The 19,687-nt window shown below is 38.8% G+C and overlaps 1 protein-coding gene across 2 annotated transcripts in view; it reads left to right on the plus strand.

The window, feature by feature from the left end:
• ATP10B (ATPase phospholipid transporting 10B (putative)) overlaps nt 1–18,662 on the plus strand; it is a 62,601-nt gene extending 43,939 nt beyond the window's left edge. For both annotated transcript variants that reach the window (XM_048960925.1, XM_048960924.1), the window contains 12 exons: nt 35–620; nt 1,136–1,242; nt 1,944–2,070; nt 3,572–3,756; nt 7,356–7,668; nt 8,855–8,931; nt 9,441–9,566; nt 10,928–11,128; nt 12,847–12,927; nt 13,058–13,162; nt 13,626–13,813; nt 16,425–18,662. In XM_048960925.1, the coding sequence (XP_048816882.1) occupies nt 35–620; nt 1,136–1,242; nt 1,944–2,070; nt 3,572–3,756; nt 7,356–7,668; nt 8,855–8,931; nt 9,441–9,566; nt 10,928–11,128; nt 12,847–12,927; nt 13,058–13,162; nt 13,626–13,813; nt 16,425–16,932 (2,604 nt within the window). In that variant the 3' untranslated portion in view covers nt 16,933–18,662. The remainder of the gene's footprint in view (nt 1–34; nt 621–1,135; nt 1,243–1,943; nt 2,071–3,571; nt 3,757–7,355; nt 7,669–8,854; nt 8,932–9,440; nt 9,567–10,927; nt 11,129–12,846; nt 12,928–13,057; nt 13,163–13,625; nt 13,814–16,424) is intronic.
• The last annotated feature ends 1,025 nt before the right edge of the window (nt 18,663–19,687 follow it).

Below are 19,687 nucleotides of genomic sequence, written 5' to 3' on the forward strand. Positions count from 1 at the left end.
CCACGGTAAACCAAGATTTTCTCATAATTTCTAGGTTACAGTCCCACCACCAATAAAACCCTCAGGAATCACCCTGGAGAAGATTCATCAGATATTTCAGCGGCTGAAACTAGTAAGCCTTAGCCAGTCTTTTTCATCTTCTCAGTCTAGTTCAGACCTAGGAGCTAGCTTCAGTGCAAAGAACACAGAGGAGCATCTTGCCACGCTGGATTGCTGTGACAACGATGACAGCTGCTGTGACAGCAGTAGGGGCGCTGGGCTCCAGGACAAGAGCAGCACAGACATTGGCAGTGCTTCCTTGGATGAGGTTTTTCAGTCCGTTACTCGTGCTACTTTGCCAACAGACTTTTGCTATGAGGCTGAGAGCCCAGATGAGGCAGCACTTGTCTATGCTGCCCAAGCATACAGTTTTACTTTAGTGTCCCGGACTCCTGAACAGGTGACAGTACGGTTGCCACAGGGCACACTTCTAACTTTTGATATTCTCTACACTTTGGGATTTGACTCAGTAAGGAAAAGGATGTCTGTAGTGGTGAGACACCCTCTGACCAAGGAGATCATTGTCTACACAAAAGGAGCTGACTCTGTTATAATGGACTTGTTGGAAGACCCTGGCAAAGGTAATTAGTCAAAGAGCTATTTCTGTTGTGTCTCCTACACAGAGGCATAAGAAGTCTGCAGTACCATTTTTTGCATGAAATATTATATCTAGGCATCAGGAGTATAAAAAAAGAACAAGCTCTCCGTGGTGTTATCCTTGCAGATCAGAACTGAGGTACTTATTTAACCTGAGGAGTGCTGAGAATATGGAATGGGCTAATTAAAATTCACTGACGATGCTAACCCGTGTGGACTGTGTACTCTGCAATAATACTGTCATAAGTAGCTGACCATGGTATTTTAGCTTGTCAGCAAGAGTGCTATAACATTAAAAAACAAACAAACAAAAAGCAAGTAATGTAGTTTTAAAGGAAACAAGGAACCTTACTAAGCTTTTGGTTTATGCAACCCATGGCCACTTTAAAGGGAATTGCTGTTACTACGAAGTCCTGTTTTCACTAATGTCCACCCTTAGGTGATTAAGTCTGAAATGATCTGTGCTTAACATATGGAATATTTTCCTTGTATTTCACAGCTGATACTAATGCAGAGAGGAGAATGAAAAGAATTAAAGACAAAACACAGAAACATTTGGACTACTATGCACGTGATGGCCTCCGAACTCTTTGCATAGCTAAGAAGGTAGGAAGGCATTCCCTAATGTTTGCAGTTTTCTGTATATGTCATTAGATTTATTAGAAAAATGCAGTAGTTATAATGCTTTGTTCTTTGGAAAACAAGACTGATTGAGCACATTTTATGTCATTCTTTAATTGTTCTGCATTCTTTTTCTCCTCTTTTTCTCCAGTGTTTGGCCAGTTTAGGCAGACAATGGATTCTTCATCAGCCTCAATGCATTCATTTCTGTTTATCCTGTGGTAACTCTAGCTGACCTTTTCTAGAACAGATTCCAGGAAAGAAACAGAAAGTCCATAAGAGAGCCAACCTTCTGTTTTTCTTGGCATTCAGCTTTCCAAAATCTTGTTCTCAGCCTGGGTCAGTGCATTTTAGCCTGATACAGAAGGTGTCTGTGCAATAAATGGGTCATATTCAAACACTCGAGAAATGTGGAGTGATCTTCAGAATCTCTGTGCTCCAGTCCAGACTCTGAGCTGAGGGCTGTGGGAACAGCAATTTCTGTAGACCATGTTTTTAATACTTAGCTCCTGCACTGCTACTCATTGCTGCTCTTTCTGCAATCTAAAATTGAAAAAGTTTGTGCTGTTTTGAAGGCAACGGAGTACCATAACAATCCAGGAGCTAAGTCTTGCAATCCAGAGTGTCGGCATCCTTCTCCTCTTATTTAAATTTAAAATGAGTTCTGCTTAAATTGTATTATGCAGGTCTTGAGTGAGGATGACTTTCAGAAATGGGCCAATTTTCGTCAAGAGGCAGAAGCTGCAATTGACAACAGAGATGAGCTGTTAATGGAGACAGCACAGCATCTGGAGACCAAACTCACCTTGCTGGGTAGCTAAAAATATGAATTGTCATTGCATGAAGTATCACTTGCTCTTCTGTGATATTCTTGGCAATCAGACAGACAACAGCTTATACTAGTTTATATCAAAAAGGCTTCCTCTGAGGTTTGAAAATCTCAGGGCAAGAGTTCACAATCCAGTGATGGTGTTTAAACAAGTTCTTATGCATTTTGAGTAGCAGTAACTTTGAAAAGGTGTACTGAAACTTTCATGTGCCATAAGCAAAGAACATGTTCATCAGATGTTACTGCAGCTCTGCTGACATGATAGATAATGAAGTTCCCATAACCTGATAGCATTTGTGTCCTCAGATAAACCTATAAAATGGTATATATCGAGTTTATTTTTGAGCACAAATTCCAAGGGAATTTCTATTCTAGAACTGCATTATAAAAAATGGTAACTGCACAAAGGCATTCTTGCTAGCAAATTCCTGCCATCATTTCACTGTCATGTTTGCTTTCTGAATTTTGTAAAATAGTAAACGTATTTCATGTTAAAAGTTACCTCTCTGGTACTTATGCATCTTCCAAATCTGTAGTATCTTTTTCACTTTCACCTTATTTTGTTAAATTGCAGAGAATTTCAGTGCTTTTTTTCTTCATTTTTCCAAATATTTTGGTCTTTAAGACTTCTGTTTTCAGATCCACCCCATTTTTATCTTTCTGTGAATACAGTCTTTCCCCATACTTTGTTATCCTCTGAATTTCTATGATTGCAAACTAGTGGCATTACGGCTTCTCATAATCTCTGCAATGATTTTAAAAATTAAAGTAACAGCATTAAATGCCATAAGCAGAATGACATAAGAAGTAATGTAGGTCTTGTCAGAATCTGTTACCTTTGCCGACTCTGAAGGCTCTGTGTGCATTCATACTTCATTTCGCAAAAACTGTTATTTTAGCTTGAATCAGTATCTGTAACACACCATGTTTATAGCATCTCCAAACTGACCTCTAGTGGAAGAGATAAGAAGAAGAGTATTTTAACATTCAGGTGGTGATTTGGGTCCAGGATGAGTGTGTGGCATCTGTTTTTAAGTTTGCACATTTTAAAAAAGAAAACATCCTGTATCTTTGCTTTTCCCTTTGATGAGTGGAGCCTCTAACTTGGCAACAAGATAACATTCATTTAAATAGCCAAAGTTCATCTTTCCTGGTTGATTATATGGGGCTTGATGCAGTACTTTAAAAATGCATATGGTGTAATTCCTCTGCCAGTACATTGTCATTTTGGTTTATTAAGAAGAAATGAAATGTATTGTTCTAGCATCAACTAAAATGAAGAGCCAGAATTTGATTGATGACAGATTTAGGTCTTAATCCAAATGCAGATTTTGTGCCTGTGTGCTTATTTGCTGGACAATACATTGATTCAACTCTTTATAAGCTCAGGATAATAACTGAATCATTTTTCTTTAAGAAAAAGAAAGCAAGATGCTTTCCAAATGAAAGAAAATCAGTTCACGTCTTCTTCTCCTGTTTGCCCAGGAGCAACAGGGATTGAAGATCGGCTACAAGATGGAGTGCCTGACACTATCGCAGCGCTTCGAGAAGCTGGGATACAGATCTGGGTGCTGACAGGAGACAAACAGGAAACAGCAGTTAACATTGCATATTCCTGTAAGCTCCTGGACCAAAGGGACACTGTCTTCACTATTAACACAGAAAATAAGGTGAGTGCAGAGAAATAGAGAGTGCTGTCGCTCCATTTCTTCACAGCTTGCAGTTTGACACTGTTCTGCTTTAAGCTGCAATCACCACAAGAAAACGCAGCTAAGTCAATGAAACTGCATTAGGCCATATACTCTCTAGACTGCGTGTAACAGGATGAGCTGGAACACAAGACAGTTGTATATAATTTAGTTCACTTAAAATAAAATGAGTTTCCCAAATAAAATCTATCTTTTCTAAAAATGACCTCTCCAGCGAGCTTTATGAAGAGAATAATATGGAGTTGTGATTCCTTATACATGCAGTTCTGATAAATGCAGTGTCTGATTCTTTAATAGAATTGATAGTTATCTTTTCACATTACAATGGGAATTTCAGCTGCAGTGGTATTATAAATCCAGGTGATATCTGTAGGAAGTTGGGCTTTTGGAAAGTACTTGCATGAGTCAGTCTGGAGAAAAAAAAAGAAAAAGCAGGTATAGATTTAATGAAATTCAGAACTTTCTAGTTGCATGTTCCCAAACAGGATTAGGCTGAAGCAGAAATATATTGGCAAATAAAAGTGTCTTTTTGAGTAAGCAACATTTCACCTTCTCACATACTTAAATATAGTTCTTGTGAAGAGGTTGAAGAAGCGGTGACTTTATTGACACTCCATCATGGCAAGCTTAGTTGTAGATACACACAGATATTCCCTGAATTTCCATGGGCAGCGAGAAGGTCAGATGGTGGGAAAGGCAAGCATGCTCCAGAATGGAAGTAATCATTTGAAAGGCATTACTGACAGCTCTTGTGGCTCATGAAAATACAGAGAACAATCAGTAGTACGATCTATGGCTACTCCTAAAACCACCTGGACAGAGAAGAGAAATAGAGAAACTTTCAACAGAGGTAGATGCCATTAAGGACAGTGAGGATTAAATACTTTAGAAAAACAGCTCTTGCTTTTGCAGATTTTGGAGCAACATTAGTAGGATACCAGGGAAACCATCGCTTTCAGCAAGTGGAATGTCCACTACAGTGCACAGCTTCACATCTCATTGCTCTGGGCATCCTGGCAAGGCAGATGGCTTTGAGAGGCAGACTTAGGTATGGGCAAGTTCAAGCATTGCAGCTTAGCCAGAACCAATTGCAAAGGAGAAGCCAGTCTTTTCCATTTTTAATGTCCAAAAGGCCATCTGTGCTGTCCTCATCCTTATTTCGTTGTTAATGCTCTATTATCCACCCATGTGCTGTGAGGGGCAGCATAGTGCTGCTTTGTTCTCTTCGTGCAGCATACTCTTGTGAGCCACACTCAGCAGCAATAAGAGCTGTTGTGAGAAAAGCTTTTTTGTAGGTAGAAGGTCAAAGGGAGAAGGCAGGGCTTCTTTCTGGGCTAGACAAATCATTTGTCATGCTTTCCTCCATTTTTTTCCCTACGGAAGATAGATTCCTAATCCAACTTTGATTTTTTCCATAAAGCTATTATGAGGATAATTAAATAATTTTAAAATACTGACTGTTTTTCTTATGATAGGCAATTGTATAGAACAGTTAGATGGCCTACTTTCTAGCTTCTTTTGTCTGCAGCTTGTAGCTCTCCAAAAAGGAATAAAATCCTATGCAAATGTCTCTCCCTTTTAATGTCACGGAAATAGGGAAACACACAAAGATGATATGGAATTTGGCATGGAATGCATTCCTTGCTTCAATGTGTAATTTCATTTGATACGCGTATCTGCTTTAACGGAAGGCAGAATGAATATATTTAGGATGGAAATTAGAAGATGGTTTCTGTCAGAGGAGGGATGCTGCAAGCAGCACCGCCCCACCTCCAGGAAACAGTTACTTGTGCCCAGCTACAGCACCCAGCAGGGCCATCAGGCTGGGGCAGGTGTGTGCTGCATGCATATAAGTGCTTGCATGAATATATGTGGTTCAAAATGAAGCCAAGGGTACAATTTCTGGGAAGCTTCCTGATAGCTGCAGTGGAGGAAAACAAAGATACAGGCAATGGTCCTTTCACAAAAGCCCATTAATTTTCATAAAGTTAACTCTTAAGCAAAATACCCATTGAAGTACAAAGCGTTTGATGGGGGTTAATAGAAGATGATAGCTGAAGTGGATTCAGGTGGAAAATACCACAGTGCTTCTTTATACCTATGGGTAATTTTCTACTACCAGAAGTTCATCTTTGTTCATGCCCAAGTTCTTCCCCTGCAGGATTCTGAATTCAAGAGGTTGAAATATTTTAGCATCTTTGCCTGTTTTTCATTTTGCTGTCTGAATCAATTTTGAGCACTGCATCAAGAAATCCGGTCTTTTCTGCTGTGCCAGATAATTTTACCCAATCTTTTCTAGTACTGAGGAAAATGTGAGGCTCAACAACAAGGGGAGACAATTGCAAGGGCAGCAGTTGGGGAACCACAGTGGCAGTGGGAAAGGATAGACTTTCCAGCCCTAAACCCAGCAGCTTATTGAAATGCTGGAAATTAGCCATCTTCCAGTAAGACGCAACACAAGCAGGCAGTTTGAAGGGATTCATTTAAAAATGAAAACCCCAGCAATCCTGGAATTTCCCATACAATTTTTGGTTTGCTCACAGAAGGATGATGTCGCTTCAATATTTTTCTGAGATGTCAGTGTGCAGGCTAGATGTAGCTCTTTATTAGGTGTCAGAGGAACATTTGATTCCAGAACCTCCCACTGAAGTGTAATTTAAATCTTGCAAACATCCTACACAACTACCTTATGCAACACAAAGTGAAAATAACATTTCAGAACTGAATCATCATTCAATAAAGCTGACAAAAAGGTAGGAAAAGGAGTGATTAGCTCCTCAGGTATTTGGTACTGTGCCACAGAAGGAGGCCTTTTAGCACTAACAGGCAGCAAAATCACTTTTAGATCATTGTGGTGTCTTTTGATAGTGGTGCACCAAATTGGGAGATCTGTAGGGGAGCGGTAGAAGTGCCCCCATCAATCGGTATGGGATGCTACATCCACTCAGGCTGTGTGTATTTGGAAAGGGGCTCTGATCCAAAATGAGGCAAATTTGCTAGTAGGGAAAGGCTTAGCCTGTATTTGAGGTACAGAACTGTGTAATACAAAGCTTTATTTCTGTCCCTTTGACTCAGACCTGATTTGTGACCTAGAAAAGGCCAAACTGTCAAAGTTACTAATTTTGAACAGCTGAACCTCTTGTTTCTCTGCCATCATTTATTTCGGACAGAAGCAAGAGCTGGACTATCTCAAATAATTCACATCAGAGCTTGTTTTAAAAAATCACCTTTAACAAATTTTTTTTTGTTTTCTGAGCTCTCAGCACTGCAAATAGAAATATGTCCTCCTGAAGGGAGCTTATTTTCTGTTTTGAAGTAATTTCTTCTTGTAGTTAACTACCTGATAAGATGTGCAGTGTTTTCACTGAAGGATTTAATGTCGTCACTGGAATAATCTCCAATCTGATGAATCAGTGCCTTTCTCAGTCAGTTTTCCCCAGTGTTCATCTGATAGGCTCCAACCCACTGGCACGATTATACAAACACACACTTTGTAAGGTGCTGTGCTGTGGAGGGAGATGGAGATAACTATTTCTAGCAACACTTCTGTTTTCTTACAGGAAACTTGCGAATCGCTCTTGAATTTAACCTTGGAAGAAGTGAGGAAGAACTATGAGGTTGAAAAACCACGGAGGAAACTTTTTGGCTTTATCCCAACATCTTTACCAGCCTCTGAGACACCCAGCCCTGAATTTGGGCTGGTGATCGATGGAAGGACACTGGACATCATCCTGCAGGGAGGTCTGGAGGAGCGGTTCTTGGAGCTGGCGCGGCTCTGCCGCTCGGTGCTGTGCTGCCGTTCCACCCCGCTGCAGAAGAGCATTGTGGTCAAGCTGGTGCGGAGGCAGCTCAAAGTGATGACCCTGTCCATAGGTACCACTCTTTGGAATCTTACAGCAGAAAGAGGGAAGTGGGTTCTTTCTCTGTGTTATGAAAACGTGTGGAATGTGTACATTGCATGAGCTACTTCTAATTCCCCTTGGATAGACACAGTGGAAAACAAGTACTGAATAGTCTTTCCTGACCAATAAGCATATGGAAGTCCTCCTTTAGCTTTCAGTACAACCCCCGTTTGAACAAGATGAAAGCACTCCATGTACCATAACTCCCAGTAGTCCCTTTCAAGCACAGCAGTGCAAACATATGTACACATTCCCCATGGAATCCACTCACCTAGGGAAGCAAAGCAGTCAGAAATAGTTACTGTTTTCTGTTTTCACAAAGGCCTTCTCCTGTCAGATTTTCCCAGCTGGTGAAAATAGCATTATTCCCAGAGTAGCATTAAACACCGACTCCTTTGCTTTTTACCTTCAAATAATGTGAAATGTGTTGAGTTTCCTGCTCACTGTTGGTAAGAGATCCTGCTAAAATCCTTGCAGAATTGATTTTTATGACTTAAAACTAAAAAGTACATCTCTGTGGACCAACAAGGCGCATCAGAAAAGGAAGAGCCTGGTATATATTAAATTTCTTGCTTTGCCTCAGATTTCAAAATACAAAATTTCAGCCTTCCACTTCATTTCATTTACTTTACCAGGTAACCTAATTCACAGTCTCCACATTGCAGGCAATCATTGCTGTTTCTTTCCATGGAAATTTGGTTATGTATTCAACATATTGCTGAAAGTTGAAAAGAGCAGAATAACTCCTGAAATAGGCTTGTTACATTGTCAATTGGAATAAAATTTGTCATATAATTCAAAAAGTTCAGTGAAATAGGGTGCTGCAAAGCATGTGGTTGAGCATATGGAGTTCACCAAGCAGAAATGTACAAAATAGTGCAGATGTAGATGGTGTCTGGGTGTCCATGCCACCAGCCAAGCTAGTGCTAGGCTGAGGAGGATGTTCCAACCAAGATCAGAACCTAAAGGTCACAATTGCTTGATGCCGTCTGTTACCCTAGTGAAGATGCATGGTACAGCATAATAGCCTACATTTAACAGCACAGATGTGGTTATTTTTTTGTTGTTGTTGTTTGTTTGTTCTTTTAGCTCTAGCATAGTCATGTTAAGCACCCTTTCTTGTGCCTTTACTGTTCACTTCTGTCTTCCTTTTCTAGGTGATGGTGCAAATGATGTAAGTATGATTCAAGCAGCTGATGTTGGAATTGGAATATCTGGCCAAGAAGGCATGCAGGTATCTGTTCAGTTTACTTCCTCTTCTCTTTTGTCAAATAGGTTTTTGCTCATTAATAAGTTTTATAGCAGCCCTGTATTCTGAGTACCACAGGCTGGCATTATTTCTGTCATAAAAGAATATGCAGTCCATAATTGTGAGTCCAGATAAAAAAGAGAGTTTCAGCCAACAATTAGCATTCATGGAGAAATAAGTATTTGCTTATAAGCCTGGAAAATTAACAGATGCCTGTCCACTTTTAGGTTAGCATCTGGTCTGTGAACAGACTCTGCTAATAACATTTTCAGATTTTGCTGATTTTCAGTGTTTTCTGCCTCAGATTCTTTGCCACATATCCCCTTTCCTTCTTCTCATCAGATGGAGAGTTCTGCAGATAAAGAAATTTCTCAATTATTTTTATTACAATGTGCAATAGTAGAAAATTGTTTCGAAGTCCATATACAGAATCCATCTCGCTGGATGGGTGAAAAAGATAGATTGTAAAGTAACTTCTGTTCTCTTTAATGAAGGCTGTGATGGCTAGTGACTTTGCAATATCCCGATTCAAGCATCTCAAAAAACTGCTTCTCGTCCATGGACATTGGTGTTATGCTCGCTTGGCAAAGATGGTGATTTACTTTTTCTACAAAAATGTGGTAAGATGATTAAAATTCTGGAAGCTTTCATCCTAGCAATCGCTAATTAAAGGAGTGTTTTGTTTTTTGAGGACATTGCTCTCTCTTTTTTTTTTTTTTTTTTTTATGAAGCTGCAATCTCTGCCTCTCAACTTTGCAGAAGTTTAGGGTTTGCTATTTCCATCTTAGTAATGTACTGCATAAAGAATAGAGAAAAATATGGAATCTAAATATCTATTGAAATAGCATTATTCCATGGGGAAAAAGGAACTCAAGGTTTTGTAATTCTATATAGCAGTTCAAGAAACTTTATTAATAATACCCATGAGTTTCAAAATAAAATTTGCATAAGGAGCAGCAGATTATTAGTGCTGGAATACAGAAGATGACTCTGCACTAAAAAACGATTGCCTGTGAAACCTGATTTTTTTGCATTTAATTTGATAGGAACCACTTGCAAGCAATGATGCAGTCATATCTGGCATTTTTATTAAAAATTTAATGTATATGCAAATTAATGGCGCATTGAAGAATAATGTAAAGTGGATAAAACTGACAGCAGTACAGTTTCTGCAAGACTGTGCAAACAACTCTATCTGACACAAAATGTACTCTCTGAGCATGAGAGACTATTTACTAAGAATTCAAAGCATCCATATTTTATTTTTTTTTAATATATAATTTTGAATAAGGATTATGTCCTGGCAGTGTTAACACTTGTAATGGAAATGGAAAATTTTCTTTTTCCTAACTGGGCACCCTTTCTCAGTTCAAAAGAAATTGCAACATGAAATAGCTCTCCAGACCAGGATGCTGCTGTTCTATTATCTCCTTGGTACCATTAGGGAGCAGGAGGCCTTTGATTCCATACTGACAGCAAGCCTGTAAAAGGATTTTAAAGTCTGGCATTCATAGCTGTGAACAATTTGTTTAATTATTCTCTGATTTTTTTTTTAAGAAACCTAACAGCTTTTATAAAGCTGTATCACAGTGGGTCAGTGTGAAGCAGTCCCTTGAGATATACTGCTTTATGGAACAACACACAGAGATGTCTACTGAAAGCACCTTTAACTAAAATAAAGTATTCTTTGGAAACTGTTAACAACCAATGTGCTGCATAAGCTTCTTTGATGGGACTATGGAAGGTGTAAACTACCTGTGCATTGCAAACTAAAGGGTCCACATGAGCTTTCATAGTAGGGAATAATGAGGTGGGAGGGGGAGAAGAGCATAAAGGAGAAGCCACAGGAAATGTGTATCTCCACTGCCTTCACAACCCAAAGAGAAAGCACATCAGCATGAAGGGATGTGCTTTTGCACATACGAAGAGCAACAGTTCAGCCTGTAACAGAGCATTGGGTTTGTACTTTCTTCTCCAACAGAGCTACGTCAACCTGCTCTTCTGGTACCAGTTCTTCTGCGGTTTCTCAGGCAACACAATGATAGATTATTGGCAGATGATTTTTTTCAATCTTTTCTTCACCTCGTTGCCCCCTCTGGTCTTTGGAGTTCTGGATAGAGATGTTTCTGCAGAAACACTACTGAGCTTGCCTGAGTTATACAAGAATGGGCAGAATTCAGAGGTATGTCTTGATTCCTGAATAACTGCTTGGTAAGCCAGAAGACAACTGTGTTTTTGGTTTTGTGGAAAGGGAGGGAAGAGTTTCAGACTCAACTGGAACCAAATTATCTATTTATATATTCTGTTTTACTGATATCCACAAAAAGAAGGGTTAATTGTAACTATCGGAAGAGCTCCTAGGGAATATACAACTGAAGTTCCATCTTGGGAGTAAGTTGGTTACTTGTTCATGGTTGGAAGATGTAAATGAAAAGATTTATTCTGCCATTAAACGTATTGAGCAATCTGATTTGGTACCAGTTTGCTGCATTATAATAAATAAAGTGATATACTAGTGAATCAGACCTGTATTTGTTGTTTCTGATGTGAAGAAAAGCAAATATGTGTGTGTGTATTGTATATAAACACACCATATATAGAAAAAAAAATCCAAATGACAAAAAAAGAACGAGTGATTAAAAAGAGAAATATAACAAATGTAGCTTGAAATAGTTTGGCTGGTTCCTGATTAAACTCTGCTGAGATTTAGTGTTTTAAACAGTCTCAACGTACAGAAAAAAATTGTCTTTAAAAGACTGCAGCACACTGAAAGGAAATGTAAATGTTTAAATCAATGAACAGCTAGACTTTTATTTTCTACTCTTGCATTCTGAAACAGACCTGTTAAATATATAAAGGTTTATGTCAGAGTTAGGTGTAAAGGTTGTCCCAATCCAAAGGTGTTCCATTTATTTACTACTTTTACTTTAAACTGTCAGAAATGGTAATGCTCAGAAAATATACATGTAAGATTATATTAAGTTTTTTCCTCATATTGTCTGTCAGATTTAGAAAACTGGCCTGATCTCTGTATATTGTGACAATGCATATATTTATATATGTGCATGTGTGGGAGTTTGTATATACAGTAAAATATATTCCAAAATTGTCTTAATATTTTCAATTTAAAATTATAAAAATGAAAATGGGCAAAATTTGATGTGTTCTTTGTTTTAGATCACAAAATTGCAGGATAATTAGGAACTCTTCCTATCATTCCTTCTTATAGTAGTTGCTTTCCTTATCATGGACTGTATTTTTTATCACTGACTGGGGTTCACACCATGTTTAGTAATGTTTTGAAAAATCTAGTCAAGGGTGTGCAGAATGTGGTGATTTTTGTAGGACTTTCCTTCTTAAGAGTTCTTGAACCTCACATGTCATTATGAAGAGGTCATTATTTCTGATTTGACGTTGTCTGCCTTGAAACAGTAGGACCTTTCCTTCTGTCACTCCCAGAATGTTTGTGACGCCACCGGTCTCTAGATAAGTTTAAATACATCTTGCAGTCAAATTAAGATGGTGCAAAATACATGCATCAAGGGAAGGATCCTTAAAACAAATTAACTTCATCCAACCGTACAGGAAGAGCTGTTTTTAAAAAGAATTTGAGGAATGGGATCCTGTGGGGAAGGATGGAAGCAGAGATTGTATTCCACTTTACAACCCCTAGCTGACTGGCTAATCTTCCCAGTAATCTTACTGTCTAGTTAACAAAGAGAAAATGTCTGTTCAGGGATAAGTCTTAGCTCTAAATCACCTGTTCAAGAGGCATTTGCTCATGAAGAGAGACCAGTTAGCTATAATGAGTAGCTGAGCAGAAGAAAAACAAATATGTCTGCAGGACAGATCAGAAATGTGTGTACCATCATAATGACTGTTGTCTGTAAACTCCTACAGATATACAAGCTGTCGACTTTTATTATTACAATGTTGGATGCCTTCTATCAAAGCCTCGTTTGCTTCTTTGTCCCCTATTTGGTAAGTACAAGGGTCATTCATATCCTCAGTCTCCAATCTTCTGTGAAAAATAGAAAAGAAAGAAAAAAAAAAAGAAAAACTATCTTCTAAAAAGTCAAGGTTCAACACAATCTACTTACCTGTTTTCTAGGCATACAAGGATTCCGACATCGATGTGTTTTCCTTTGGAAACCCCATCAATACTGTTTCCCTCCTGACCATCCTCTTGCATCAGGCTCTAGAAATGAAAACATGGGTACGTGTTTGGCCTGTCCTATTCACATGACATTTTTATTTTCTAAATAATATTTTGTATAGACAAAGAGTTTTCTTTCAGAGTCTTTTACATTGATTCTGTGTCACAAAAAGAAAATAACATATGCAGTGAGACTTCACAATATGTCAGAATTTATTATTAGCCTCAGGGTAATAGCTTTGTAAGTGTAGAAACAAAAGGCACTTCTGCTTTGCTTTTGGACTGGACAGTACACCACTTTTACATATTTCAGTAACATGAGCAAAACACATTACTTCAAGAACTGTAACAGTTGTCACTATTGTCCCATAAGTTAATTTCCAGGCATTTGGCCTGCACTCTTCAAGAGGATGGATCTGTTGGGTACCTGCTTTCTAGTCTTTTTTTTTTGTGTACTGTCTTGTACTAAGAGTCAGTGTCTCAAATGTATTATGGTCATTTTATGGTCATTTTATTCTTACAGACACTGTTCCACTGGATCACGATAATTGGGAGTGTGGTAATTTACTTCGTCTTCTCTCTGATCTACAATGCTGTGTGCATGGCCTGCAACCCTCCCACCGACTCCTACTGGATAATGGAGAAACAGCTTTCAGAGCCCAGTTTCTATTTAGTGTGTCTCATCACTCCAACCATCGCACTCTTGCCAAGGTTTGAGCAAAGCACTCTTCTCAGTTTTCATTTTGTGAATTTGTAGGCGTTTGAGTGAAATAACAATAAGAATGCCTATGAATAGGAGATATGTGAGGCACAGGTGTTGTGCAGAGATAGGCTGCTGGTCTGGAAGTCAGAAACTTGGGTTCAACTTTCTGGTTCACGAATCATTAATTTATTCAGTCTTATAACCCTAGATAAGTAACTTACTGCCTTCATTTTCCCATCAGAAAAACCTTCCTTTCTGGGTGCTTCAAAGCTTACTGGTACAAATCCTTTATATAATTGTTCATTATGAAAAACACAATGTAGTAGAGCAGATGAAGGCTAGAAAACAAGTCTTTGAAATGTTCCTATATGCTTTGAAAGTTACAGAGCATATTCTGTTGCTTCTGTACATTATAGTGCATCAGTAAGCCAAGTTTCCATATCAAATGCTTTTCTACATCCAATGCAGAGTCTTAGTTTTATTCTGTGACTAGTCAGGTAGGTAGTGATAACTGCAATTGAATTTAAATGATATTTGGAGGAAGATTAATTGTTTTGATAGTTTCCAGGGAAAAGCTGGCTTGAAAACCTGCTCCCATATATGTATATGGTAACTTTACTATTTTTAATGCTTAATACCTTAATCATTCTTTAAGGTATGTTTTGTCTGAGCTGCACCACTTTTCACATCTAAAATTTAAATTTAAAACTTAAATTTAAAATTTAAAAATTTTATTTCTGCTTAGACAATTGAAGTAATGGATCTGTTTGACTGACTTGCTAGTATTGTTCTTGTACTAATTGTCATGAAGTAGCTCAGTATGCTGGAATTGGAAGAATCAAGAAAACATTTTTAGCACTTGTTTTTAATGCTATGAAGAATTAAAATTTGAATACTAACTTTGTCTTAAAGAAGCTCTCTGAAGAAAAATCATATTTCTCTTCAAATTAATTTTATTTCCCCAGCCATTGTGATTTTGTGTTATGTTATATAACTTAAGGTCAGGATAAACAACACATAGTTCAGTGAGGTCTTATGTCTTCTAGGCAGAGCGTCATTTTCCAGACTTTCTTTTCCTGTGTGATTTTTGTCTTCCTATAAGACCACATTCACAGTGTCATTTTTGATCCTGGGCTTTCTGCTCAGGTCTGCATCAAATGCACTGTTAAGAATTTAAGAATCCATATTGAGAATTCAGCAAGGTTAGGAGTGTTAGTTCCTCAGCAGAATACTGAGCCTAAAGATTTATATCTTGTTTTCTTCGGAGTTGGAAAATTGCTGTTCCATCATGTAGATACCTAAGATTATTTTCTGTAGGGTCCTCAGTTCATAGAATCCAGCCCCCGGGTTCTGCTACAACTTGGCTGTGTCAGCATATTGCACTATATCTTACACTGCAGGGCTGTGAGAAGGGCAGCAGCAAGCAGAGTCTGTTGGTGGGATGTCCTTCTACCCAGTCTGCCATCAACTTACACAGAAGACACGGAGAACAGCTTGAGAGCAAGGGCAGAGCAAAATGCGATCCATTTCTTGTGGGGTTGGGTTCTCTATAGTTGTTCTCTTAGCTGCCCAGCTGTAACTAGCAACTGCACAGCTCTGAAAGGGTATGAGCCTGGCCATGGGCATGGCTAATACAGACTTGATACAAGGAAGAAGTTCCTTCTTTACAATAAGGGCAGAGAGGCACTGGCACAGGTTGCCCAGAAAGCTGGTGGTCTCTGCAGACCCACAAGGTCAGGCTGGAGGGGCTCTGAGCACTTAGTTGAGCCATAGGTGTCCCTGCTCATTGCAGGGAAGTTGGACTGGATGTCCTTTAAAGATTGCTTCCAACTCAATTCTATTATTCTATGTATTTTTGTGTATTTCCTATCTATGAGAGAGGAATGAGAGTCCGTTGCTTTAAGAGCCCTTTCTGTACTCAGTCTGATTTGCTGGCATTTTTAACGTTGTACGCTTATTTACGTATATATTTAGCAGCCAGATGCAAGAGTGACACCTTCATTAATGCAATTTCAAAGAGCTCTGATGTTTGCTGTAAAATCTGTATAAAGGTCATGTATGTAAAGGTCAAACCCTACTAGAAATGTTGTTTTGAGAGAGGCTTTGTTTTTCAGATAAGACTGTCATGATGTGCAGAGGTGTGTGTACTCTCACTGCACATAATATACAGCAATACAAGTTCTCTGTCCTGCATTGGCAAGTAGGACACAGTGTTTTTACTGCTTCCTGAGCAAATGCACCAGCTGATGTTAAATTTCTGGTTTTATGTTTCCTATCAATTTAAGGTTCTTTCTTTAGCCTGTTTTTGTAGTGTACAAAAGCTCCACAAATACTGAATCTCTTAGCGAGCTTCTGTGTATCATTCTTGCACTATTCAGTGACCAAATGGTTCTATTATCATGTTTTTAGTATTCATATGCTTGCAGTTGACTCCATACAGGTGAAGATAAGTGTACAATTGCATTAATATCCAGAAGCCCTCTTTCAACTACCAAGTATAAGATGTCTATCAGAGGCCTGAAGGGCATTGGAAAATTAGCAACAGGATTTGTGTTATACAATGCAGACTATGGGAGGAGCCCACTGCTAAGACAATCCATTCTCTTCCTCTTTCATTAGGTACTTTATTTTTGCTCTTCGAGGAACCTTTGGAGCATCACTGCTTCTGAAAGCTCAACAGTTAGATAAACTTCCTAAAGGGCAACGGGATTGTGAGATCCAGAAACTGAGGTCAAGAAAACAAACTACTTCTGATGCACCTGTAGCGTCACCAGCACCCAATGAGGATCTTGACCAACGCAACAGCCACTTTTGTTTTTCACCATTTTTACATCCAGTAGCAGCATCTGTACCTCCGGTGGATGCAGGAAGTCAGGGCCTTTTGGCCTCTGAGGTGAATCCTCTCCAGAAATGGGCACTTGAGGAAGGATACTATTTCTTTAACAGGTGGGCAGAGGAAGAATCTACTGCTACAGACTCTTCCTCGGGACCTCTCTCTGGCTGTTACCCCCTAGTATCCAGTGGGATAGCATCTCCTGTACAGGACAGTGGCAAACTAACTAAAGGAAAAGCTAAGAATTTTAACTGTGGAAGCCATCGGCGATCTGTGAGTGCAGTGACACTTTGAAGATGCATTCAGAAATGAGATTCCTTTTCTGGACATGGTATCTCTGCTCTGCAGCGCAATTGGAGAAAGATAGCATCGGGAAAATAAAAATTACACTTATACTTCATCATAATGCTCACTACAAAAGGAGAGAGAGGTGTGGATATACAAACTCGCTGGAGTAGTGCAATAGGATTTCTAATATTCGGCTTCTCTTTAGTGCATATATCACTGGAGATGACTTCTTGATCTTCCTAGTATTGTGTCATTTGAGAAAAATTACGCGATCATTAAGCAATTGCTGAGAAAGCTACAATTTCTTTCTTTCTTCCAGGAATATTTTTCTTTCACGATACCAGTGAATAACTGCACTAGTGATGTGTCCATGTTGGAGTAATGGAAAGAAAATCCATTCAACATTAAGCAAGTCTTAGAGTAGCACACCCTACTTTAAACTTTCTAGAAAAGTCTTAGACATTACTAGCTTAAAAATTACACTTCTAGCAAGAAAAAAAAAAAGTCTGCTGGTGCTGCAGAATCACAGCATCTGAAAGATACTAGAGAATGCTCAATTTTTAACATGTAGACTTCATATACCTTACAATACCAGGTCTACTGTGCTTCCCCTGCACAGTAAACTGTGTTTTATGCAGGCACTGGTTTTACCTGAGGCTTTTAAGAAAAGGAGAAAGCAGTTTATGAAATGGAAGAACGTGAATACAGAACTGCAAGAACTGACAGCATAACTCAACGATAAATGGACTCTACTTCTTCATATCTGCAGAAGTAGACAGACATAACAAGTCTAATTCAAAGATTTATGTTCCAGAATGTTAAAATTCTCCCTGCTTTTTCACCTGGAAATCATTTTGTTCCTTTAATTCCCTGTCTTATCTTATATTGCTGCTGCATTCAATCAAGTATAAATTATGTTTTTCCCCTCACTTACTTACATTCAGTAGTTGATGGAGATACTAATGACAAAGATTTTGACATGTAATATATGAAGGTTCACTAACCACATTGCAACACATGGTATAAAATGACCGAGATATGCATAATATGTCCCTCCTTTTTGTTATCTCTGGGCAACAAGATGCAAGGAATTAAAAAACACAAAATGTCACCTTCATCACTACCTATTGCAATGCAATTAAAGGTGACTTTGGTATTTCTTATAGAAATGTTGACTGCTAGGACCATTTCCCAATTTTTCTTCACAATGTGGGGTGAAATCTTAATCATGTTTTAAACTCAAAGCCGTCTGTGCTTCTGTGAATCTATCAGTGTTTCTGATTGAAGTATGTTTTTAGCTTTATATATATAGGTTATTTTAGCTATTTGCCACCAATCATAATGTGTGAAGTCTGTTTAATAGCCTCTATAGCAAACAGTAATTCATCCTCTGTGTGTTACAGTACTGTAACTAGAGTCCCCAAGATGTTACTTTAATGCAACTCAGGCAAGACTGAGCAGCATATCTGCCACTGGGATTTCTGGTAGCCAGAGCAAGAGCACGGATAGCACTGTAATTGATAAAGTATTAATTGTCGGCTGTAAAGCAATTTAGAAGAAGATTTTTGCATGATGTACAAATGAAGGGAATTAGGCATAGCTGAGATTATTGCTAATGGGGTGTGAGATTGCTCAGATGTTTGCTCACTAGCTGGTAATGAACCTTGGGTGACAAGACTTAAGATCAAGCCTACAGTTCACAGCTGTGTTTTTACATGAAATGGTCCGTTTACTTAAAGGTGACAATTTCTTGTTATATATTTTATTACAAAATGTGAAGTTTTTTACAGTAATAAAATGTAACATGGTCATGACTTTGTGTGTTGTTGTGAGACTAACACAGAAACAGGGGGAAGAGTAGTTTTGCTGCTGTACTCAGGAGAGGCATGTTTTCAGAGATAGCTCCTCTATCTACTAGGCCTTGCTGTAGGTGTGCTTGTCATAAAGCAAGGGGACTGAGCACATGTGGAAATGATCCATGGGCAGACAGCTTATACTTAACAAAATCTGAAGGACCTGTAAAGATTCTGGAAATCAAAGCTGAGAAGTTCATTTTTTGACGGTGTTTCTGCAAAATAATTCTGCCACGCATTTTTCCTGGACAACTTGGCTTACATTCAGAAACAGCATATTGTTCCTCAACAATACTGTTTCCTCTAGAAAGAATGGGAAGCAAGAACTGCTTATGATCTCCATCAAAACAGTCCCTAAAAGCTCTAGAATCACAGAATCACAGAACTGTAGGGGTTGGAAGGGACCTCCAGACATCATCGAGTCCAACCCCCCTGCCAAAGCAGGTTCCCTACACCTGGTTGCACAGGTCGGCATCCAGGCAGGTCCTGAACATCTCCAGAGAAGGAGACTCCACCACCTCCCTGGGCAGCCTGTTCCAGTGCTCCGTCACCCTCACTGTAAAGTGAATGATGAATGATTGATGAATGATAAATACTGTAAAGTGAATGATGAATGATAGAATGATGAAGTCCACGCTAGGTGAAGTAATGAACAAAGTGGAAGCTCCTCTAACTAGCTTCCAGGTTATAGCCAAAAACAGTTACTTCAGTCAAAAGACAGAAAGGAGCAAAATTTGCACGGATGCCTTGAATAATTCTATGGATGGATCTACAGCCTGTTAATTTTGTTGTGTGGTAGATGACAACAAATTGGTCCAATGGGTTAATTCACTCAAAGAGTCTGCAACACGGAGGAAAAGTAATGCTGGTTCCCAAGGAGGCAGAAAGGTAAAACAACCAAAAATAAA

This window comes from Lagopus muta, chromosome 14 (assembly GCF_023343835.1).
Source record: "Lagopus muta isolate bLagMut1 chromosome 14, bLagMut1 primary, whole genome shotgun sequence".
In the NCBI taxonomy this organism is placed as follows: domain Eukaryota; kingdom Metazoa; phylum Chordata; class Aves; order Galliformes; family Phasianidae; genus Lagopus; species Lagopus muta.